This window comes from Elephas maximus, chromosome 2, assembly GCF_024166365.1.
Source record: "Elephas maximus indicus isolate mEleMax1 chromosome 2, mEleMax1 primary haplotype, whole genome shotgun sequence".
NCBI lineage: Eukaryota > Metazoa > Chordata > Mammalia > Proboscidea > Elephantidae > Elephas > Elephas maximus.
In genome coordinates this window covers 228723282-228748889 of record NC_064820.1, presented here as the reverse complement: position 1 = coordinate 228748889, position 25608 = coordinate 228723282, and the positions used below count along the sequence as shown (strand labels likewise).

At 46.7% G+C, this 25608-nt stretch overlaps 1 protein-coding gene across 4 annotated transcripts in view; it reads right to left on the bottom strand.

Moving 5' to 3' along the window:
* The window catches only part of TRPM2 (transient receptor potential cation channel subfamily M member 2), a 102949-nt gene that overhangs the window by 27250 nt on the left and 50091 nt on the right, over window positions 1–25608 (bottom strand). For 3 of the 4 annotated variants that reach the window (XM_049875007.1, XM_049875006.1, XM_049875005.1), the window contains 5 exons: window positions 25084–25216; window positions 24424–24595; window positions 12790–12973; window positions 8979–9160; window positions 8461–8593 (listed from right to left, as the gene is read on the bottom strand). In XM_049875007.1, coding sequence (XP_049730964.1) covers window positions 8461–8593; window positions 8979–9160; window positions 12790–12973; window positions 24424–24595; window positions 25084–25216 — 804 coding nt within the window. Of the gene's footprint in view, window positions 1–8460; window positions 8594–8978; window positions 9161–11757; window positions 12533–12789; window positions 12974–24423; window positions 24596–25083; window positions 25217–25608 lie in introns of those variants that run through there. The other variant, XM_049875008.1, reaches the window with a different exon arrangement.

Sequence of the window (25608 nt, the reverse complement as noted above, 5' to 3'; positions counted from 1 at the left end):
CATTGCCAACAGCACCATAACTCGTGCCTAAACGAGGCTTATCTAACACACATATTTTCTCTGTAAGGCACACCACAGCCTTCTTGCATTTAAGAACACCAGACAGCGTATCAGCACCACACTTGGGGGCTGTTTTAAACAGTGAAGTCATCAGCTGAAGGGGAAACAGGCTTTGTGAGGCTGAACACAGGCGCCCCCATGTGGTCCACTAATTCACCACAGTTTGCATTCTTACCTAAGCCCCTGGCATGGAGCCCCTACTGTCTACCACCACTATGAAAGTTCTGCTGTCCCACTGCAGAGTACAGAGATCTGCTTTGGTCCTGCAACCACCCAGGACTTGGCTTCCTATGTAAGTCTCCCTAGTTAAACTCTTTCACTGCCACACTGGGGTTGCCCAACTCTTTCTTCAGTCTCTTGGCACCCTCCAATTTTGGAGGTTAATTTCAAGTTACTGGTTCATGCCTGAACAGTTGGTGAGCCACTTGCTATGGTAGAGGCATGGCTCCACAAATGACTCAGGGTTCTGCCAACTTCTCCCAGATCTTCTGACTTTCAGAAATACCCAAGACTGAGGGTTAAGCCTAGGTCCCTCTGTCACCAGAGGGGACAAAAGGCCTTTATGTCACAATTAAAGTTCAATGAGGAAATAAAAAGAATTGTATGTCTTGGGTTTTAAGATACCAGTGCACAGGTGACTATGATCTCTATAACATGTGGCACCAAAATGAGGAAAACTTTTGGGCCTGAGATCACCATCATTGAGACCCTTGCCCAAGCCTGACTATGGATAAGTCCCTTCAGGGCTCCTTCAAACTCATATTATATGTATTGATGATGTTGATGTATTAATGTACACCTTTGTAAACTTTTGCTTCCAAGTCCTGAAGGCAATTGCTGCAGTTGGGGTCATTTTAGTGGGGCACTTGGGAACTGTGACGTGGACTATAGCTATTAGCCTGGCCATTCAATCTGGCCACTGACAACCTCAGACTGACATATAAAGCGAGCCCCTACGGGGACAAGACACCTGAATAAAAATCAGTTCCACTCCTGATAAGCTTCAGTTACTTACGTGGATGGTCACCAGAAAGAAGAAAACCACCAACCAGCAGACTCCTCTTGCCAACAGACAGCAGAGGCTGAAGAGTCGTCTGCTCCTGAGCAAAGACATGTGCAACTGACCACCTCCTGGATTTAAGAGAGGATGGCCCATGGGGATTCATACGCCATCCTAGACTAGGTCCTTCAGACATAAACTGCCACTGTCATCAGAATATGCTGAACAGCATAGAAAAGCTGATCTGTCTATGAGATCCTGGCCAAGGCTAAAGCCTGCCCAGGGACAGATTCCAAAGCCAACAAGCCAGGGCTTTCTCAGCAGCTAGTCATATTGGGGCCTCTTATCCTATACAGAGGCTTCTGCTGGATCTTGAACGAACCCTTCACGCCCTATATTACCCCCCATGCCATGTGGGCAATTGAGCATCTCAGTGGACAGGCTTAAACAGCTGATGGGAGGGGACAAGACAACCCTGGCCTCAACTGTATGCATCTCAGGCAAGCAGTCTGGGGTCCCAGTGCAGCAGTTCCCTGCAAGGGGATTTCTTATTAGCACTGTTATATTTGCATCTATTCTATAAAATGTGCTTCTTTTGTAAACAACTGTTCTCTGGGTTCTCTGAGAGGTCACTGCCTCAAGACTAGGACAAACAGGCTGGGTGGCTGTACCTGGGCAACCCTCACCTCAAGTCCCACGAGATGGGGAAGGCAGGGAGGGAATTGTTAATGTCGTCTCTTTTTCTTCTCAGATTATCTCATCCATGGACCTCATTGATACAGGCTTTTGCTAGACCTACCAATCAGACCAACTGTAGCTCTCTCAACATTTGAACCAAGACGACAAGTCATCTCCCCTCATTGATCCAGCTGATCTGTCAGCAAGAAAGACACCTCATGGACCAACTGATTGTATAACCTGGTGTGCTGAGGAGATGGTGTTATAATTGAAGACAGTCAACTCCACTACTCATGGAAAACATTTTTAAAGTATGAAAGTTTGCTGTGGGGAGTGTGCCAACTTTAGAAGGAAATTTCTTGCTGTGTGTCAAAAATATAAACAGCATGAGACTGGATGGTATGACTCTGAGAATGGTACTTTTAAGACTGAGTTTGACGCTACTCCGGACGTGGAGAATTTGCAGAATATGACTAGGTGGTCCAGAGCACACTGACTGAATACACCAAGTCTGAACTAGCCTGGTCTGGCAATGGTAATACCTTGCTCAATTGTGCTGAGAAAGCAAGCTTTTGTATTACTTGTACCGAAATGTGTACGGTTCCTATAATGTGCCATGTTGGGAAAAACATGCTGTTTTTACATAAATGAACCAGAACATGTTATACCTACATAAAAAAAAAAAAAAATTTTATAAGATTGGACAAATGCAGCCCTTTGGTCTATTCTTTTGGCTTGTATTAAGCCACAACTGGGATGGCTGGTTGGGATCTCTCCTCCAAGCAGACCTGATCAATCTTCTGGGGACAGTCCTACTAGTAACTCTCATTAAATGCTGCCTCAAAGGATGCACAGATATAACATCCGCCAGAGTTATGCACCAAACCACGGACATGCAGCTCAACATCCAAAATGGGTGGTGGGCATGCCAGGACTTGGTATTGCTTTGCTTCTTTTCCTGGCACCCTGATGGGAGTCAGGGGTGGATTATTGGGGAATGGTCTGTCTCTATGCCTCGCATTCAGGCCACATAAGTAAAGGCCTTGGGCCCAGAGCATTCTCTGATAAGGAGGCTGGAAGTTGGCTTGCCTCTCCCAGTGCCTTTTCCTTATTAGAGAAGCCTTAGCCCTGTCCTGGGAGCACAGGAACTTTCTCTGTCTCTTGCTCATGCATTGGCACCTGGCCAACCCCACTTCTATATCAATTACCAGCAGGGAGGGAATGGGGTCTCTCATACTGTGACACAAGAGGGAAGCATGCCAGATTTTAAGAGCCGGTCTCAGGGGAGTGGGCTGAAGGGGAAGCAGGCTTTGTGTAGCCAAACATGGGTGCATCCATGTGGTCTACTACTTCACTACAGTTTGCATTCTTATGTAAGCCCTTGGCATGGAGCCACTACTGTCCACCACCACTATAGAACCTCTGCCTTCCCACAGTGGGGTGTGGAGATTTGCTTTGGTTCTGCAGCCACCCAGGACTTGGTCTCATATGTAATTCTCCCCAATAAAACTCCTCTACTGCCACACTGGAGTTGCTTGCCTCTTTCCTTGGTCTCTCACCACCCTCAAATATTGGAGGCAAATTCCAAGTCACTGGTCCATCCCTGGACACCAACAAAAAGTACAAAGATGCTAAAAATGTGGCACTACGTACAGCATGAAAAGAACACTTGTTTGCAGTATGAGAGCTGAAACAAGAAGGCAGGCCTTGGCCTTGTTCCACCTCAGCTGGGAATGTGCGTGCTGGCTGACTCAAATTTGCTGTTGCTCTACACATGGCCACGAATGATAGCAAAAAGTGCCACAAGTATTGATTTGGGGTCACACATAAATTTTAGCAAATAGATGAATTTGCAAATACTCAAATAACAAGAATCACCTGTACACCTACTCCTCATTATCAACTATCTCATCCAACATTTCGCATTTACAACAATGGTAAAAATGTACTATCCAACTATTGTGTGCATTAATGACGTATGTCTGACATTAACAAATGCCAAGGTGCAAGGCAAGAGTAACACTGGCTATGATGGTTAAGATTGTGTGTCAACTTGGTTGGCCCATGATTCTCAGTGGTTTGGCAGTTATGTAATGATGTATTTGGCAATTATGTAATGATGTAACCTGGCAGTTGTGTAATGGGGGATGTAGTCATCCCCCATTATGTGATCTGATGTGGTCATCCTCCATTTTCACATGACACTAATTTTCCCATAACAACCTGGTCTTTGGAACCTAACCATGTCAATAAGTGATAGGGGGTGTATTTATGAATATCTGCATAGGCCAACTCTGACAGCTTATTAGATGCAGGTGTGTGAAAGGCACACCTGCCTGAGCTCAGCTCACCTGGATTTGCCCTCAGCCTATTACACCACTGGCTTTGGAAACTAAGTCACAATGATAAAGCTCCTTCTGGGTGCAGGTGGGCAGTTTGTTGGTTTGAGGTAGCATGTTGCTGATGTCATTTTGGTAATGTTTGCTTTTTTCTTGTTTTATTTTTCTAAATATAAGAATTTCACTCAATTTTGGCCCATTGTATTTATACTTGAAAGAATTACACGACCAAAACTTTTTTCAAAACTCCCTTATCTGCTTTTGCCCAAGGTTTCTTGTACTTCCTTTCCTCACAGTCTCATCTCCAAATATATTCTTTTGTAACAAAACCAACAACCATTTTAGCAACCAACAAATGTTGAACTAGGGATGTGATCCACTTTAAACAGTTATTGGGGAAAAGGGAAGACAATAATGTAAGTAAGGGCCTAAGACTTTACCTTAGCCCAGACTACATATTGCTTAAATATCGCAAAGCCATTTACCTGCTCCCCCTCTTTTTCCTAGCCAGCTTTCCAAAGATGCTGCAATGGTTGTTGGAAAGAAGGTGATGAAGCACATTTAGATGCCTGTGAGTTCAGTCAATACGATGTGGGAACCTTCTAGATTTGCAGATACTGCTTGACAGTGGCCCAACAAAACCCACCCCTGTCTGCAAGTCCATCGGGATAGTGGAGAAAGGCAGAGCTTTCCCTGAGGTGAGGAGCCTGGATTAGCTCAGCCACAAGGAAGAGTGATGGTGACACCCCACGCTGCACCCACCCTGGGCCATAGATTTCGCAACAGGTTCAGGGAGAGTCGGTGTCCAGGCCACTGGGCCTCTGTAATGGCCGTGGTGTACTTTCACCATTTCTCCATCACCCTGTCTTTTGAAAGATTCTATCAAATCACATAAATTTTTGCTAAACATATGTATGCACACACTGGAGCTTCTAAGCAATGAAAGGGATATGTTAGCACACCAGTTACCATTCCAGCTAAGACATACTCCATGGACTCATCTTGAGAAAATTGCTTTTTCAACCTCCAGAAATAATGAAAGGAGCCCAGCAGCTTCCCTGGACACCCACGCTGAGAATGTGGGTACAGACCAACCTTGTAGCTCCTGCTAGCCTTTGGCTCCTGAACTGCCCGTAGCCCCAGTGGAACAATAAGTGAGCTGAGTTCACATTTGGGGATGATTCTTTTGAGCACAGACTAGTATCCTTAAGTCAGGAGACCTCAAAATCACCAGGGCCTGTCTTCAAATCCAGATAGCACTGCCTATAGGGGCCACTGGGCTAACAAACTTTCTAACTCTCCTAGGTCCTCATTTCTTCATTGGTAAAAATGGAATTTACAGTCCCTACCTTTCAAGGGTGTAGAAGAGTTAAGTGAGTAGCTGCAGGTAACGTATTTGGCACACCGGAAGCCTTAAACTGTACTCATGGGTGTTCTAGCTCTTGCTATAGTGGTCATCCATCTTGCTGTGTGGCCTGCCAGGCCCGCGGTTCTGTTGATGAGTGTCCTGACATGCAAATCCCCCTGTATGTAAACCTGAAACCACCTGTCTGAGACATTCCAGAGCAACACTTCCGTAGCATCTAAACCTGGGCACACCCATTGTTCAAAGTCAAATGATGTTAAATGACACCATCAGTCGAGGCCATTCTTTGGCAGAAGGGGTCAGGGTGCTATACAGACTTCAGGCACTTCTTCTCTGATGTGATAATCAGAGGAGAAAGTCAGGGCTGAGCAGGCTTTGGAGACCTGCAATTCTGCAGCTGGGGCCAGCTGCAGCTCCAGAGGCCCATAGCATTGACAGAGTGCTACGGGGCACCAGGGCCAGCTCTAGGTCTGAGGACGTTGCGGGGAACATGTTGGATTCTGCCCCTGTTCTCAAGGAGCTCACACCTACAGTGGGCAGGTGGATCCTCAACCAACCAGTCAACTAATCAACCAACACTAGACCTTGGAAACCACTAAAAAAAAACCACTGCCGTCAAGTTGATTCTGACTCATAGTGACCCTATAGGACAGAGTAAAACTGCCCCATGGAAGTGCTAACAATTTTAAAAAGGAAGAGTATGGGGACAGAGTGGCTGGGAGACAGGGAAGATCCCAACAATGAGGTGACCCCTGAACAAAGAGCTGGCAGATCCCATGTTTTCCTGGGAGAAGACTGTCCCAGCTGAGGGAGAACCAAGGGCTCAACTGGATGTCAGTGTCCCCTGACTGAAGCAAAGTGTGCACCCCTGCTGGATCACACAGCATCAGAGCTAGAAGGGGCTTTGGCCATCAGCTAGCTCTTCACCACTGACACCATCATCGTCATCACTGTCATCACCAGTATGCAGCAGCAACAATAAAAACGACAACCTATAGCAACTAATGCTCATGAAGTGTGCTATATAAATAAGCAAAACATAGCCTCTTCGTAGCAAGCTGGGACCCTGTTCTAGGCTGAGTTCTCTAGAGAAGCAAAACCAGTGAAGCGTATAAATATATATAGAAAGAGAGATTCGTGTCAAGGAAACAGCTCATGCAGTTGTAGGGGCTGTGATGTCCCAAGTCCGTGGGTCAGGAGAGAGGCTTCTCCTGATTCACACAGCTGCAGAGGCCAGTGAACCCAAGATCAGCAGCCTGGAGAGCAGGGCTGTTGCTCACAGGCTGTGAAGATCAACGAATCTCAAGATCGGCAGGCAAAACCACAAGTAAGCTGCTAGCTCAAATCCCAGGAACAGGAGGTCAGATGAACGAGAGCCAGCTGCAGGATCCAGAATGAGCAAGAGCCCCCAAGCCCTGCCTGAGCGTCTGCCCACACTCGATGCAGGCCACACACGGAAGGAAACTTCCCTTCAGTTGATTGGCTACTCACAGTAGATCCCATCATGAGAGTGATTTCACATCAAATCTCAACAGGGAAGTGATCACAACATTACACGACTGTCAAAACACTCAAAATCAAGGTCCAGCCAAGTTGACACCGAATCTTAACCATCATAGACCTGTTAGCAAAAAAGCCCACTAGTGCCAAATTCAAATTTTCGCACATCCAGCTTTTTTAAAAGTAGGCCAAATATGCAGAATTTTAACCTTTTGGAGCCTCACATATCCCATGAAACTGCACTCAACATCTGCTAACCTTAGATAAGATAAACCCCGTAGTTATAAAGACCCCAAGCTACTACTGCCCTTGAGAGCTCTCTGACCCAGAGACTCCACCTTGCTGCTGTGGGACATCACCTATACATGTAAGTCCTGGCTCTGATTCCCCCTTCTTCCCTGGAAGTTCTCTTGCCCTCTTGCCTTCCTGGCATCCCCCCACAATTGCCTTCGAAGTGTCTCTGCTGTGCAGCACCTGTCAAAGCGCCAGCCTCAATACATACTTTGCCACCTCACAGTCATATCTCTTTCCTTGGTCAGCTCCCAAATCTCTCACACTCACCACAGAGTGCTGACATCTCCAGCACCGTACTCAATGCTTACCATGCCAATCCCACCCCATCCTCAAAACAGCTCTATGTGATGGACACTACCACTGCCTCCGTTTTACAGATGAGCGAGGGAAGTGTGGAAAGGCAGAGGCACACATGGGGATATCTCCAAGAAGAGGAACAGCTGGCCTGATCCAGAGCACTCATTCCCCTGCCATGGCTCTGAGACACTCATCTCTCTCATGGAACAGTCCACACCAGGGACCAGGCACTGCCCATAGCAAGATGGCTGGACATCTCCTTCCTCCTGCTCCCACATTTGATGAGGAGCCTGGGCCCAGGGTGAGAGGCAGGGCCTGGCCCACCATAAGAAGCACGTGGACAGCCAGGTTTCGTCTATTGTATTCTGATAGGAAGTTAAGGCCTTGCTGGTCCTACTAGGGTCAACAGGTTGGGGGCGGAGAGAAGGAAGCAGAAAGATCTTTTCCCCAACCTTACCCTGGCATTCTGGACAAAAGCAGAGTAGAAGGAACAGAGAATGGGGAGGATGGTGCTGACTGACCCCACCCTGCAAGGCCCAGCAGAGTTACAGCAAGGCCATGCTACCGGGAAGCTCAGAGAGCAGAGAAACTGTCCTCAAAATAATTCTGAACTCCGGAAGGGCATACCCTCCCAGGCCTCCCAGAGGTACCTGCCCCTCCTCCAGGCCAGCTGAGACTCTCCTTCCAGCCTCCCTCCCCTCCTGGCCTCTAACAGGAAGTCAGGAGGGTCAGCCCCACCCCCTAGCCAGGTGTGAGCCCCCAGGTGGGGACACAGGTGGCCTTTCAAGCCCCTGTCCTAGCCACAATCAGTGCCCAGTCGTCCTTAGGACCCCAGATGGCCACAGATGGAGTGCTGGGCCCAGGCCCTGAGGCTGAGGTTTCCCACCCAGAGGCCACCACCTGGCCTCCCCAGGTGGGACACATACTTATTGCCAATGTCTTGGATCCTCTGCTCAGGCCTCTGCTTCAGCTGGTACTGCTGGTTCTGCAGGTAGTTCTCTTTCAGGTAGATCTCCCAGGACAGGAGAGCTGCCTCCTCTTTCTTCTCCAGCTTGTCTTCTGTCAGGTAGACCAGACAGAGGAAACATAAATTCCATGTGAGGAGGGCAGGTGAGGCTCTGACCTGAAGGACCTTAGGGAGGGGGAGGGACAGGTGAGGGCTGACCCATGGGATCTGAGTGGGTGGCAAGGGGTGCATTGGGCACCGGGCTGGTTTCTGGGCGGCAGGAAAAGTTTGCCCACTGCCCACTCCAGAGGGCTACTGAGCACAGACTGGCGCCTGCTAAAGGGTGGTGGGAGACAGGAGTGGAGGGAGGGCCCATGTGGTGTGCACTGCTTTGGAGCATCCAAGATCCTATGGGCGCCACCATGCCCACCCCAAACATATCTTCACTCAAAAGTGACCAGGGAGAGCACTGTGGGTGCAGCAGGAGAACCGGCTTACTGAGCTGCGTGTGCCTCTTGGGTGGGATCTTGAGGATGACCCTATTGACCAGGAGCTGCACGTGGTTGAGGAGAATGAAGGGTGGTGGGGCCGGGGGCCGGCCGTGGTACTCCACGATCAGGTCATGGCGCTGAAACTTCCAGATCTGGTCTGTGTGCTCCTGGACCTGCTGAAATGTGTAGCTGGCGGGGGCAGAGGGGGCAGTGGTTACCCAAGAGCAAGGAGACCCATGAACGCTCTTCCTTATAACCCACGCCCCACTTCACTGCCCCGGTGTCTGTGGCGCTGTACAATAATTTAATGAAAGAAAAACACTACCTGGGACAGCAATTATCAAGGCAGAAAAAGACCATTCAGCCAGAAAGCTTAACATTTGTGAGCTTCTTGGGAGCCACAGTGAGAAAACAAAAAGAGCAAATAGATTTTAGATTTTGTCAACCTTGCTAGGGAATAAAATAAAATGGTTGCTTATGGGGAGGGAGACATTCTCCTGGCATTTAAGTCTAAAATGAGTTTATCGGCTGAATCTGGTTTGAGGACAGACAGAACTGGTAGCATCTTCGCAGGCTTCACGCAGACTCATGATCCACATGGCACATCTTCCTCTTGCTGGTGAACCTCGGCAGAGCCAAGTCCAGGTGGAGGGAAGGCCTCCTGAGGGGAGGTTGGCCCGGCAGGGCAGAAACACAGACCCTGTTGCTCCGCTTGACCCAGGGAGAGTCCCGCCCCGTCGGCCCCGTTTTGGTCTCGCTAGCCCAGTTCTTCCAGCACACATTCAGGGCCTCTCAGTGTTCAGAAACCCAGTTGTCGTGGAGTTGGCTCCAACTCATGGTGACCCTATGTGTGTCAGAGTAAAACTGCGCTTCCTAGGGTTTTCAATAGCTGATTTTAGACAGCCAAGCCTTTCTTCCAAGGCCCCTTTGGGTGGACTTGAACCTTCACTCTTTTGGTTAGCAGCCAAGATTGTTCACTGTTCACCAACCGGGGACTCTGTGACTTAAAACAACACTTGATTACCTTATAGTTCTGGGAGGCAGAAGTCTCAAACGGGTCTCACTGGGCCAAACCAAAATGTGGGAACACTCCAACCTTTGATTCTGTGGTTATTTCTCCCTCTCTGACTCTGACCCTTCTGCTTCTTCCCTCTTTGCCTTGTGGTGACATTGGCCCTACCTGGATAATCCCCCACCTCAAGGTCCCTAACTTAATCCCATCTGCAACATTCCTGGTCCCATATAGGGCGCCACATTCTCAGGTTTCGGGGCTTAGGATGTAGACATCTTTGGAGGTCATTATCCTGCTGACCCCAGATACCTATTAAGGAACAAGTCACATTTGACCCCTCGATGCCACTTACAAACAGCTTAGCAAATAGATCAGGAGGTGGATGGGGCACACCTGTAAAAACCCTGTCAGTGACAACGAAGCACATAAACTCATGTCCATGAAGAAACCGCTAACCGTTTGGGCAAACCAGACGGGGAGCCATGTATCTGCACAGGAGCCAGAACTACTGAGAAACCAGCCTGGGGAAGCCGTGGCTCAGAACAGAACAGTCTCAGAGGTGGGCTGCGGGGGCAGCAGGAGCAGGTCCCAAGGGGTCCAAGGTCAAGTGGAGAAGGTACATGGGGGCAGGAATATGGGCAGAATCCTCAGGGTAATGAGGGTGACAAAAGTATTTGGGACAGTGGGGAAGGGCAGCCCTGAGCAAGGTCTCCCAGGCAGAGCAGTGAGCCTGTGAGTAAACAATGCTGTATCCTTACTAGGGTCTCCATGCAGCCAGAGACAGATCCCAGCAACCCTAATATGCACTAGGCATGGCTTCTCACGGATTACGTTCATTTAGTCATCAAATCACTTCACCCCTGTGGATAGGCACTATTGTTAGCCCTATTACTAAAATGAAGAAACTGAGGCACAGGGAGGTTAAGTGACTTGCCTAAGGGCACACAACTGGTAAGAGCAGAGCAGAGAAACCCCGGCACCCTGGCCCCAAAACCCAAGCTCTCAAAGGCTGTACTACACGGCCTTTTCAACGCTCACGACAAAATCAGTTACCAGGAAGAAAGAGTAAGCGAGAGAGAAAACCAGGTGTGGCCAACTGCTTGCAAAATTGGGCCCACTGTCGACACCCCCCCGAATCTCTTGGGAGGAGTCCCTGGGTGACACAAATGGATAAGCACTCAGCTATTAACCAAAAAGTTGGGGGTTTGAGTCTACCCAGAGTCACCTTGGAAGAAACGCCTGGCAATCTACTTCCAAAAAAGCAGTCCTTGAAACCCCTGTGAAGCACAGTTCTACTTTGACACACATGGGGTCCCGTGAGTCGGAACCAACTCAGCGGTAACTGGTATCCTGTGGTGGTGTTCTCCCACACTGACTTGGCGTGGCCAGCTACTGCATTTTGGCAGACAGGATGCTAGCCAACTTGGCACAAGTAGAGAGCTGAAAATGCAGTTGCACGCCTCCACTTCCGGGCCCTCTTAGAAAGCTGCTGTCCCTGGGAGAACAAGCCCAGGCTAGCCTGCTGGAGGATGAGGCCACATGGAGGAGACGTGAGTTGTCCCAGCTGGGGCCATCTTAGACCAGGCAGCCCCTGGCCCACCCACCACGCCTGCAGATGCAAGTGGGAGCCCAGGCAACATCAGCCAAGCCCAGGCCAGATCAGCAGAACATCCAGCTGACCCCCAGACCTCTGAGAAATAAGGCGTGGTTGCTGCTCTATGTCGCCAAGGCTGGGGAGAGTTTGTTACACAGCAGTAGCTCTGTAAATAGGTACCTAGTCCTATATGCCTCTAAATCCATCAGAAAAGGGCAGCCAGGCCCTCTGACCGTGGGGTCCCAGGCCACTGTAGGTACTGAGCTTTTTACATCTAGAATGCAGCCAGGTCTCACCTGCAGAGAAAGAGAAGTTTTTTTAATAAATGCTGGCCTGGTTTTCCTCGACATCTAGAATGAACTAAAGTGGCCAGGTCACTTGGCCACGTTCAGCCCCATCTGCTGCATCTGCAAAATGCGGGGACTGCACTACGAATCTCTCCCATGTGACATCTTATCTAGTCTTCACAAAACCCAACCCAATCCACCGCTGTCAACTGGACTCCGACTCAGAGTGACCCCACAGGACAGAGTAGAGCTGCCCCATAAGGGCTCTGAGGCTGTAAATCTTGACAGAAGCAGACTCTCACATCTTTCTCCTGCAGAGCAGCTGGTGGGTTCAAACCGCTGACCTTTTGGCTAGCCGCTGAGTGCTTAACCATTGTGCCACCAAGGCTTCTAGTCTTCACAACAACCTTCGAAATAGTATTTTCTCCATTTCACAGAGAACGGAGCAAAGGCTAAGAGAAGTTAGATGTATTTCCCGAGACCCCGAGTCCAATCCAAGCTGCTCTGTGCAGCAGTGGTGTCCCAAGCCCCGGTTAGGTAGTCCTGCCTTTCCAGGGCAAGCAGAAGAGCACCTTCTCCCTGTGAGGTGCTCATCACTCCACAGTCCGGGTGTCTGGTAATCATGACACACAAACCCCCTCCCACAGCCCAGTGGCTCCCAGGAAGGAGCAGGAAGGACAAGATTTCAACATTGCCCCCACAGCTGCATACACAGGAGGGTAAACAGGACATGCCCCTTCAGTAAGAGTGCCCAGTGACAGACCAGGAATGCTGGTTCAGTGGCCCTGCACATTCTGGCCCGTATGTCAGGGTGGCGTCCCTCTCTGCAGCATGCAAGGAGACTGTGGAAATGCAGCCACCAGGAGAGTCTGTCCCACCCCGCTCACATGCACCAGCCCACCCTGTGTGGAGCATGGGGACTCACTTGAACATGGCGATGAGAACGTTGAGCAGAAGGATGTTGGTGAAGAGCAGATACAGGCAGAGCAGGATGACCGTCAGCCACTCAGGGAAGGCAGGCTTGTGCAGGGTCACATCACTCTCCGGGCACTTGGGCTTGTAGGGATCTGTGCCGTTGGGGCTGCACTGTTCGGGGTTGAAGTTCACTCCTGGCATTAGTAGCGAGGTAGATAAATGAAACAACACAGAGTCACATGTGACCCCTTGTCAATGTCTCTGGACTCAGTGTGTCCTAGCTGAACGGAGTCCCTAAGGCCATCCAGTCCCCCGCTGAGGCTGTCCATAGGCCTGGACACCTGAACACCTGGGTGACCTCAGCTGTTTGTTTAGGGCTCAGAGAAAGTCTAAAAAGAGGCATCCCTCTACACCCAAGCATCTTCTGCAGACAAGAACATGGCTCCCAGGGAAATCTCAGGAGTCAGATGGTCCTCTGGGCTGGCACATTCCCTGCCCAAGACCCACCCATCCCTCCACCAGGGTACCTCCTAAGACCCCAGCCAGAGCACCACCAGGCTGAGGCTGGGGCTGTGACCATCAGTAAGACATAGGTTCCAACACTGGGGAGTTCAGTTCAGAGAGAAAGATTTTAGGAGGAAAAAAAATCAACAACAACAGCAAAGAGAAGGGGCACGTGAAAAAAGGAAAAACACTGCAGAAGTAGTGTATTGATAAGTGCGTTTGGTGATTGCAAAAATATAGTCTCATTTTTGTAAAAAGAAAAGGGTATATGATAGAAAATAATAATCAGCTTATATTCTCTAAGGAAACATACTGAGTATAGGCATACCTGGTTTTATTGTGCTTCACTTTCTTGCTCTTCGCAGGTATTGTGCTTTTTACAAATGGAAGGTTTGTGGCAACCCTATGTTGAGCAAGTCCATCGGCGCCATTTTTCCAACAGCATGTGCTCACTTCATGTCTGTGTCACATTTTGGTGATTCCCACAATATTTTGAACTTTTTCATTATTATTACATTTGTTACGGTGATCCGTGATCAGTGATCCTTGATGTTACTATTGGGATTGTTTGGGGGCATCATGAACCACGCCCACGCCCAGTGTGTTCTGACTGCTCCACCAGCCAGCTGTTCCCCCATCTCTCTCTCCCTCTCCTCAGGCCTCCCTATTCCCTGAGACATGACAATCTGGAAATTAGGCCAACTAATAACCCGACAATGGCCTCTCAGTGTTCAAATGAAAGGAAGAGTCGCATGTTTCTCACTTTAAATCAAAAGCTAGAAATGATTAAGCTTAGTGAGGAAGGCATGTCGAAAGCAGAGATAGGCCGAAAGCTAGGCCTCTTGCACCAAACAGTTAGGTTGTGAATTCCAAAGGAAAAGTTCTTGAAGGAAATTAAAAGTGCTACTCCAGTGAACACATGCATGATAAGAAAGCGAAACAGCCTTATTGCCAATATGGAAAAAGTTTTAGTGGTCTGGGTAGATCAAACCAGCCACAACATTCCCTTAAGCCAAAGCCTAATCTAGAGCAAGGCCCTACCTCTCTTCAGTTCTATGAAGGCTGAGAGAGGTGAGGAAGCTGCAGAAGAAAAGTCTGAAGCTACCAGAGGTTGGTTCATGAGGTTTAAGAAAAGAAGCGTCTCCGTAACATAGAAGTGCAAGGTGAACCAGCAAGGGCTGTTGTAGAAGCTGCGGCACGTTGTCCAGAAGATCTGGCTACAATAATTGATGAAGGCGGCTATGCTAAACAACAGATTTTCAAATGTGGGCAAAACAGCCTTATATTGAAAGAAGATGCCATCTAGGACTTTCATAGCTAGACAGGAGAAGTCAATGCCTGCTTCAAAGCTTCAAAGGACAGGCTGACTCTCTTGTTAGGGGCTAATGCAGCTGGTGACTTTAAGTTGAAGCCAATGCCCATTTATAGTTGTGAAAATCCTAGGGCCCTTAAAAATTATGCTAAATCTACTGTGCCTGTGCTCTATAAATGGAACAAAGCCTGGATGACAGCACATCTGTTTACAACATGGTTTACCGAATATTTTAAGCCCACTGTTGTGACCTACTGCTCAGAAAAAAAAAAAAAAAAAGATTCATTTCAAAATATTACTGCTCGTTGACAATGCACCTGGTCACCCAAGAACTCTCACGGAGATGTACAAGGAGGTTAAAGTTGTTTTCATGCCTGCTAACACAACATCCATTCTGCAGCCTGTGGATCAAGGAGTAATTTCAACTTTCAAGTCTTATTATTTAATAAATACATTTTATAAGGCTATAGTTTCCATGGATATTGATTCCTCTGATGGATCTGGGCAAAGTAAATTGAAAACCTTCTGGAAAGGATTCACAATTCTAGATGCCAATAAGACCATTCATGATTCATGGGAGGAGGTCAAAATAACAACATAAACAGGAGTTTGGAAGAAGTTGATTCCAGCCCTCATGGAGGACTTTGAGGGGTTCAAGGCTTCAGTGGAGGAAGTAACTGCAGATGTGGCAGAAACAGCGAGAGAACTAGCGTTAGAGGTGGAGCCTGAAAATATGTCTGAACTGCTACAGCCTCATGATAAAGCTTTAACGGATGAGGAGTTGCTTCTCATGGATGAACAAAGAAAGTGATTTCTTGAGATAGAATCTACTCCTGGTAAAGATGCTGTGAACATTGTTGAAATGACAACAAAGGACTTAGAATATTACATGAACTGAGTTGATAAAGCAGCAGCTGGGTTTGAAGAGGATTGACTTCAATTTCAAAAGAAGATCTACTGTGGGTAGAATGCCATCAAACAGCGCCACATGCTACAGAGACATCTTTCGTGAAAGGAAGGCTCAATCGATGTGGCAAACTTCACTGTTGTCTTATTTTAAGAAATTGCCACAGCCACACCAACCTTCAGCAATCACCACCCTGATCAGTCAGCAGCCATCAGCACTGAGGCAAGACCCTCCACCAGCAAAAAGACTATGACACTGTGATGGTTAAGATTGTGTGTCAACTTGGCTGGGCCACGATTCTCAGTGTTTTGGCAGTTGTATAATGTTGTGATCACTTCCCTGTTGAAATTTGATACGTGATCGCCCCACGATGGAATTTGCTGAGTGATACAGATTCATCGCAGTCCCTACTGAATTCCCAGCTGGCTTTTTTGCAGAAAATGACAAGCTGATCTTAAAATTCATATGGAATTGCAAGGGACCCAGAATAGCCAAAACAATCTCGAAAAAAAAGAACGAAGTAGGAGGACTCACACTTCCTGACTTCAAAACTTACATTACAAAGCTAGAGTAATCAAGACAGGGTAGTACTGGCATACGGATAGACATATACATCAATGGAAGAGAATTAAGAATCCAAAAATAAGCCCTAACATTTATGGTCAATTGATTTTCAACAAGGAGGCCAAGATAATTCAATGGGGGAAATAACAGGCTTTTCAGCAAATGGTGTAAGATCAACTAAATATTCACAGACAAAAGAATGATGTTAGGTCCTTATGTCACACCATTAACAGAAATTTACTCAAAGTGGGTCATAGACCTAAGCGTAAGAACCAAAACCATAAAACTCTTAGAAAAAAAGGATGAGTAAATTTTTGTGATCTTGAGCTAGGCAATGATTTCTTGGATCCAGCACCAAAAGTACAATATAAAAGAGTTTGATAAGTTGGACCTCATCAAAATTAAAAACTTCAGTCCTGCAATGGACACAATCAAAAAAAGTAAAAAGACAAACCACAGAATGGGATAAAATATTTGCAAATTATGTATCTGATAAGGGACATGTTTTCAAAACAGAGTATTCTTAAAACTCAGTAATAAAAAGACAAATAACTCAACTGAAAAATAGGCAAAAGATTTGAATAGATGTTTCATCGCCACCCAAAAAAATATGCACACACACACAAATGGCTAGTGTACATGAAAAGATGCTCAACATCATTAGTCATTAAAGCAAAACAAAACAAAACCCATTGCCCTTGAGTCAATTCTGATTCATAGCGACCCCACAGGACCGAGTAGAGCTGTCCCATAGGGTTTCCAAGAAGCACCTGGTAGATTCGAACTACCAGCCTTTTGGTTAGCCCTGAACTCTTAACCACTATGCCACCAGGGTTTTCAATTAGTCATTAGAGAAATAAAAATCAAAACCACAACATGATAACAAATACGGCTAAAATAAAAAAGACAGACAATAACAAGTATTGGAGAAATTGGAACATCATATATCGCTAGTGGGAATGCAAAATGATGCAACTGCTTTGAAAAAGTTTGATGGTTTCTCAAAATACTAAACATAGATTGGTCATATGAGCCAGCAATTCCATTCCCAGATATATACCTGTTTTTTTTAGGCTGGGTTCTCTAGAGAAGAAAAACCAATGAAGCTCATATATATATACACATACATACATACATACACACACATCGAAAGGGAGAAAGTTATCTTAAGGAAATTGTTCAAATGGGTGTAGAGGCTGGCCAGCTTTTCCTGACTCTCATAGCTGCAGGGGCTAATGAATCCAAGATCAACAGATAAGATGGCAGGCTGCAGAGGCCAATGAACCCCAAGATTGGCAGGAAATACAGCAGGCCACTGCCTCAAGTCCCAAGAACTGGAAGTCAAATGATGAGCCAAAGCCGGCGAGCTTTGCCAGAATGTGCATATATATTTTACGCAGGCCACACACCTGAGGAAACTCTCCTTACAACCGATTTGCTGATCATATCAGGTCACATCAGAAGATGATTACATCACAAAATGTAGGATAACTACCTCATTACATATCTCCTAAAGTACATCATTACTAGCTGCCAAACTACATCATTACATAAGTGTATAACTACGTCATTACCTAACTGCCAAACCACTGAGAATCATGGCCATGCCAAGTAGACAAACAATCTTAACCATCACAGTCCACCCCTTGACAACTTGGCACCTATACGAGTCTCCTTAAACTGTACACAATCTCTAATTAAAGACAATTACAAGTCATACTTGCGCCTAACATGATACAACTAACATGCATACCACCAAAGACACACTGGCCCCATTTACATCTTATATTTTATAAGTAAAGAATACAAAAATATTTGATGCACACAAACAAGGAAGAAGAACTCATAACAATTACAGTCCTCATTTCTGCAACTAGTCATGTAGTCGTAACTGGTATCTACAACTACCTTCTTCAGTCACCCATTCCATATTCCCTTTGCACTTACCAAGTACCTCAGCTGGTTATGGTTCTTTGCTTGGTGGTGGGGGGGGGGGCGGGGGACGGTGGTGACAAAACCTTCATTTCTGAAGGATCTGGGCCATTAGAAGTCATGTCAGAATTGGGTTGTTATAGTTTTCCATCGGCTTTAAATCACAGGCCATGGTAGTACTAAGAGATGTCCTAAAGCGATCTCCTGTATTGTAGAAATACTCTTCTTTAATTCTGTTATGTAGTATCAACCCAATTTCCCCTTGGTAGCCAGAATCAATCACTCCAGCCAGTATGGTAGTACCCTTTTTTGCCTGTTGATCTAAAGGTATGAGGAGCTCAATGTGGCCAAGTGACATTCTTAACTTCCAGTTAATTGGAATCCATGTTGTGTCTCCTGGTGGAAGGATTCATCCCTTTGGAACTAAGACCTCTAGACCCACAGAGCATAGGATCGTGGAGACAGGATGCAAAAAAATTGCAAGTGGGTCACTAGGGATAAATAATAGTGACTGGGTGCCACTCTCATTTCCACCCCTTGATTCCTGGACCCATGAATCCTGGCTGTGGAAGAAAGATCACCATATATTAGACACTGGTTTAGAGCATATACAGCCTCCTGGAGAACACTGCCCCAAACCTACAAGGTATTGTCACCTAACTGGCACTGTAACTTCAGAAGTCCATTCCATCACTATCAAGCCAGCTGCTTATTGATGTGGAACACAGTAAGACCAGTGAATTCATGAGCATGGGCCCATTGCCGCACTTCATGTGCTGTGAAGTGAGTCCCTTGATCTGAAGTGATGCTGTGTGGGATACCATGACGGTGGATAAGGCATTCTCTAAATAGAGGGATGATAGTTTTAACAGAAGTATTGCATGCAGAGAAGGCAAATTCACATCCTGAGTAAGTGTCTATTCCAGTAATAACAAAATGCTACCCTTTCCATGATGAAAGTAGTCCAATATAATCAACCTGCCACCACGTTGCTGGCTGATCACTTCAAGGAATGGTGCCCTATTGGGGACTTAATGTTGGTTTCTGCTGCTGGCAGATTGAGCTCTCAGCAGTGGCTGTAGTCAAATTGGCCTTGGTGAATGGAAGTCCATGTTGCTGAGCCCGTGCATTACCTCCATCCCTGCCACCATGGCCACTTGGTTCAATGATGGGAGTGGCTAAGGAAAGAGGATGACTGGTTTCCACAGAATGAGTCAGCCTATCCATTTGATTGTTAAAATCCTCCTCTGCCGATGTCACCTTTGGTCAGACAACATCTGGTTCATGATGGGCAGCTCAGGCTGCATGATGACTTGGTGGCCCAAGGCTAACCATTCAATCTCTACTAAGGCCCAGTAACAAAAGCTGTTTCTCCAAAGGAGAGTAGTTATCTGCAGAGGATGCCAGGGCTTTGCTCCAAAATCCCAAGGGTCTGCACTGGGATCCACCGATAGGGGCCTGACAAAGGCTCCAAACAGCATTTCCATTAGCCACTGACACTTCAAGGACCACGGAATCAGCTGGATCATGTGGTCCAAGTGGCAGAGCAGCTTGCACAGCAGCCTGGGCCTATTGCAGAGTGTTCCCTTGTTCTCGGCCCCACTCAAAACTAATAGCTTTTCAAGTTACTTGATAAATAGGCCATAGTAGCACATCCAATGAGGTATATGTTGCCCAAAATTCAAAGAAGTCCACCAGGCATTGTGCCTCCTTTTAGTTGTAGGAAGGGCCAGATGCAGTAACTTGTCCTTCACATTAGAAGGAATAATTTGAAATGTCCTACACCACTGGACCCCTAGAAATTTCACAGGGGTAGAAGGTCCCTGAGTTTTTTGTTGGATTAATTTCCCACCCTTTTTTAGCATGCCAGTGGAAACCCTGGTGGCATGGTGGTTAAGTGCTATGGCTGCTAACCAAAAGGTCAGCAGTTCGAATCAACCAGGCACTCCTTGGAAACTATATGGGGCAGTTCTACTCTGTCCTATAGGGTCACTATGAGTCGGAATCAGCTTGATGGCAACACATTTAGCAAGCAAATGTTTTACCAATAAGTCCACAGTCATTGACATTTCTTCCTTACCTGGTCCAATCAGCATAATGTCATCAATGTAATGGACCAGTGTGATGTCTTATGGAAGGAAAAGGCAATCAAGTCCCTTGGGACAAAATTACAACATAGGGTTGAAATACCCCTGAGGTAGGACATTGAAGGTGTATAAACTGCTTCTGGTGCTCCTTTGAAGCTAGAATCGAGAAAAATGCACTGGCCAGATCAATAACTGCATACCATGTACCATAGCTCTTAACCACTACACCACCAGGGTTTCCATCAGGTACCAGGAAATGTATGAATTTGCTCAAGCAATGAAACCACATATAGAACAGCAGCTGTAATGGGAGCCGCCACCTGGTTAAATTTTAAGTAACCCTGTCATTCTCCAAGATCCATCTGTTTCTTGCACAGGCCAAATAGGTGAATTGAACGTGAATGTGAATTACCACCCCTGCTGGTGGCAGTTATCTCTGCAATCCCTCCTGGAATGTGGTATTATTGCTTTTGGTTTACTATTTTCTTGGGTGGAAGCAGTTCTAATGGCTTCCACTTGGCTTTTCCTACCACAATAGCCCTTACTGCACATGTCAGTGATTCAGTGTGGGGATTCTGTCAGTGGCTGAGTATATCTATTCTAATTATGCATTCTGGAACTGGGGAAATCACTATGGGATGGGTTCAGGGAACCACTGAGCCCACTGTGAGACGAACCTGAGCTAAGACCCCGTTAATAATCTGACCTCTATACATGCCCACAAACATCACTGGGCTACAATGACATTTTGAATCTCCTGAAATTAGTGTCAATTCAGAGCCAGTATCCAGCAATCCCGGAAAAGTCTGATTATTTCCTTTCCCCCAGCGAACAGTCACTCTTGTAAAAGTGGTAGAGCCCTTTGGAGAAAGCCAGAAGAAAGATTAACAGTATAAATTTTTGGTAGTGTAGTGAGACCTGGCCTCCCTTTCATTCAAGGGATTGTGGGTCTGTTAATTCTTTCCAGTCTGGGAATTGATTGAGGGACTGTGACTCTATTCTGGCGATTTGAGTTAGACTGCTGTTCATTTGACCTGGAATTCTTCCACTTGTACAGATAAGTAAATATTTAGTATATTTCCCACCTATTTCACTCATAGGGACACCATGACTAGGTAGTCAACGCCCTAAGTCCATACGAGTCAGACTATTCTGATTGCTGCTTTGGCTCTGTTGTCCATTAGGGTAACTACGTCCATCTTGTCTTTGTCAATTTAGTGCTCTACTACCATGGAGTCCAATCAGCCCCGTTGAAGTTATATGTTTTAGTTCAGTTAGGGCAGTTCCCACTGTCAAATCTGACTTACATAAAATAGCAATCACAGCAGTCTTCAAGGATTCTGGTGTGACTTCACCAATTTGTTGCTCATCGTTGTGGTAAAAAGTGTGTCCTCTGGGCACTCCATGAGTGGATCTGTGGGTCCAACCTGATAAGTCTACTCTAGTATGCTAATTTCCCTAAGCCTTTGTATACTTTCTTCTACAGTATACCAAGGCAGGTCTGGTACGTCAACTTGATTTAGTATAGGTTTTTTTTTTTTACCGTGTAATCCATGCTTCAGTGAACAACCAAGTAAACTATGAGGTCCTTTCCTAAATTCTTAATCTGAAATATTAAATGAAGAATCTGTGCTAGTGTGCCCATATAAACTCAGACTTATCCAACTTTATATTTCTTGCACCATTATCCCACACCCTTAATAGCCATTCCCATACATATTCTTCAGGTTTCTGTTTGTACATATTAGAAAAATCAAGCAGTTCTTTTGGAGTATAGTGTACCTCCTCCTAGGCCACACTTTGTACTTCACCTTTTAGAGCTCACTGGGACTTATGTCTAATTATAGGTCTAGAAGCCAAAATGGGTGGTGGGGATGTGTTCTGAGAACATTTAGCAATGTCTTGTAAGGCATCTGCTTCAGGCAATGCTCCAGGCAATGACTCAGATGCTGCCCCAGGCAATATCTCAGACAAAGGCTCTTCAAACACACCTGGGTTAATACCCTCAGATGGGGGTGGAGGGGCTAATGGTTTTACTTGAAAGGCTGGCTTAGCAGGCAAAGATGGAGTGAGCGCTTCAGATGGGAGTGAGAGGGATGGTTCTGTTGACAGGAGTGATTCAATGGAATTGAGGGGATCAGTGTTCCCAGCTTCCTGATTATCTACTCACATGTCCCTGTCCCATGTTTCAGGATCCTATTTCTTCCCAATCGATGTTCTCACTTTAGCTTCAAACACCATTTGAGGTTGAGAATTCAACTGAAGTTGTAATTCAGCCACTCTTAGGATAAGACTCTGGGTTTGGTTTGGGGCCATATCAATTCTGTTACTTCAAGACATAAGGCTTTCTTTCAGGGCACAAGTGGTAACTTTGAGATCATTTATGTGGCACTTGAGCTGTGACTCTGAAGCCCTGAGTTCAACTCTTTCTTTTATCACTTTGTGTAGTGAAAGTAGGATCAATCAACCAGCCTTCTTATAATTCTCATTCTGATAAATTTTTAGAAAAGTATCAAACATGTGACCACACAGAACTTCACCTCTCACCAACACTTGATATATTGGTGGTGATATTTTGCATATTTCTATTGCCACCTCACACCATGGATTACCAGTGCCCTCTTTACTACTGGACACAGAGTCATCAACATGTTTACGACTAACCAGACTTGAGAACTAATCTAGAAAACTCATCATTACAATTTTGTTTCTCTAGAACCACCCTCTTATGCTGGGTTCTCTAGAGAAGCAAAACCAGTGAAACGTATATACATATAGAGAGAGACAGAGAGACAGATGTATCTCAAGGAAATGAGTCATGCAGTTGCAGAGGCTAGCAAGTCCCAAGTCCACGGGCCAGGCATCAGGCTGGAGGCTTCTTTTGACTCCCATAGCTGCGTGGGCTGACAAATCCAAGATCAGCAGGTAAGATATCAAGATGCTGGCTCACAGGCTGCAGGGTCTGACAAATCCCGAGTTCAGCAGGCAATACGACATGCCCAAGAACCGGGAGCTAAGGAGCCAGATGCAGCATCCAGAGTAAGCAAAAACCGATCAGTTTTGCCGGAATGTATATACATTTGGATGCAGGCCACACCGCTGAGGGAACTCCCCTTACAGCTGATTTGCTGATCACATCAGATTATATCACGGAGGAGATTGCATTATATCACAAAATGGAGGATAATTACGTCATTACACAACTGCATAACAGCACCCTGAGAATCATGCCCAACCAAATTGACACACCATCTCAGCCATCACAATACCTAAGAGAATTTAAAACGTATGCTCACACACACACACACACACACAAAACTTGTACACAAATGCTCATAGCAACATTATTCATAATAGCCAAAATGTGGAAACAACCTAGATGTCCATCAACAGATAAGTGGATAAATAAAATGTAGTATAGCCACACAATGAAATTATTCGGCTACGAAAGGTACTCAAGTACTGATTCTTGGTACAACACAGACAAATCTTGAAAGCATTTTGCCAAGTGAAAGAAGCTAGTCACAAATATATACATATATATATATCATATGATCCCTTTTATATGAAATGTCCAGAAAAGGCAGATTTACAGAGACAGAAAGTAGATCAGTGGTTCCCTAGGACAGGTAGGTGGAGCCAGAGGTTTGGGGAAGATGGAGAGTGTCTTCTAAGGATACAAGTTTCTTTCTGGAATGATGACAATGTTCTAAAACTAGATTATGGTGATATTACACAACTCTGTAAATATGCTATAAATCATTGAACTGTACAATTTATATGGGTGAACTTTATGATGTGTAAATTATATCTCAATGACACTGCTTTAAAAAAAAAACAAAACTCGCTATATAAAAAGTATTCTCTCCCTCCAGAGAAGGAGGAAGTTATTTCTGGCTGGGGCAAAAGGAAGAGGGGGAGTAGGTTCATCTAGTTCATGGGAGGGGGAGAGATGTCAGCAGGTGCCCCAGTGCCCTAGTCACACCTGATCTCAGCCACAACAGCAGGGGACACCTCAGGCTCATCTAATGCTGACACCCTCTCGCCTCAAGTGGGTAATATATGCACCTTTCACTCTCTACTACTGGAAGGGCCGGGAGTTAACATCCCCGATGAATCAAGTGAGAACCACTCCAGCCCCTCCTTCTGTCATTCTGAGCTTTCAGAAGCCCTGCTGGAGCCTGGCCTTGTTTCACAGCAATGACCTCAAAATTCACTCCCTTTGGTTGCTCTTCCTCCTCTCCTGCCTCTCTCTCTGCTTCCTGGGTCACCTTTCAAATATACCCTGAGCTCCCAGCCCGTGTTTTCTGCTCCGCTTTCAGGTACCCGGTGTCCTACCATCAATGTAAGCCGGGATCTGCCCAAAGATGGTGAGGTATGAGTGGTAGACGACCCCTCGGAAGATCCAGTCCACCCGGCTCTCATTGTGGATGAGAATGGCCTGCTTGGCCACCCCAAAGGACACGACCCACACCGCCAGCAGGAAGAGGAAGAAGAAGATGTCCTTCATCTGCAGAGACAGGTGGTACCATGGCTTGGACCTCACACGCACCCCCAGACCCACTCCCTATCCAGTGGTGGGCTCTGCCCAGCATGCTCAGCAATGGTGGGAGAAGCCAACCGACATCCACAGCATAGACATGTGAAGCCAAGGGGTTCCTCGGGGAGGCTGAGCTCCACAGTAGGTGTGTGCTGACACCTTCTCTGGGGAAAGCACCTAATGAGGTATATAGGAGGGATCAGACATAACCATGACCTAAGGAGGGAAGCTGTAACAGAGGTAAAAAAAAAAAAAAAAAAGGGCCGCGGACATTCAAAGAGGAGAATCAGAGAAGGCTTCCTGGAAGAGGAGACATACGAGGACATTTTAAGGGGTGGGAGCCCCAGGGGCAAAGTCAGGACAGGGGAGCCTAAGGGGTGTGCTCAAGCCCTGTCTGCCTTGCTTGCATCCAGCGTGGCTTTCCCCGGGCCCAGACGTAGGGCCCCTCACCCCCTTACCATCCGCTTCACGATGATTATCTTGGGCCCCAGAATCCTACTGACGGTGAAGATGTGCATCAGCCGGAGGCAGAACATGATGAAGTCCAGGGACAGGATGACCCGTCCGGTGTACAGCGTTGCTGGAATGAGCCTGGCAGCCCAGGGCGGAAGCAGAGATGCCCCCTCAGCTCTCTGCTCCCTGGGTAGCTGGCAGCTGCTCCCAGAGCCTGTGGGGGCCCTGAGCGCCAGCCTCTACTTCATCTGCCCAGTCCAGGCAAAGGACTCTGGTGGACCCTGGACCTCAATGTTTTAAAAACTGGTGTGAGATCCAGGAGGCAGAGCCTTCAGGGAGAATGGACTTTCCTTCAGAAAGTTCCAGAAGCTCAGGCTTAGGCAAGAAAACAAGGTGGCTTGACCTGGCCCCTCCTGCTTCAGGGTCAGTCCTGGAGAAGTGGCCATGGTGTCTCAGATACACATGGCCTTAACAGGTGGTGGAATAGCCTCAGGCACCAGTGGGAGAGAAATAAGCGAGCTACGAGGCCC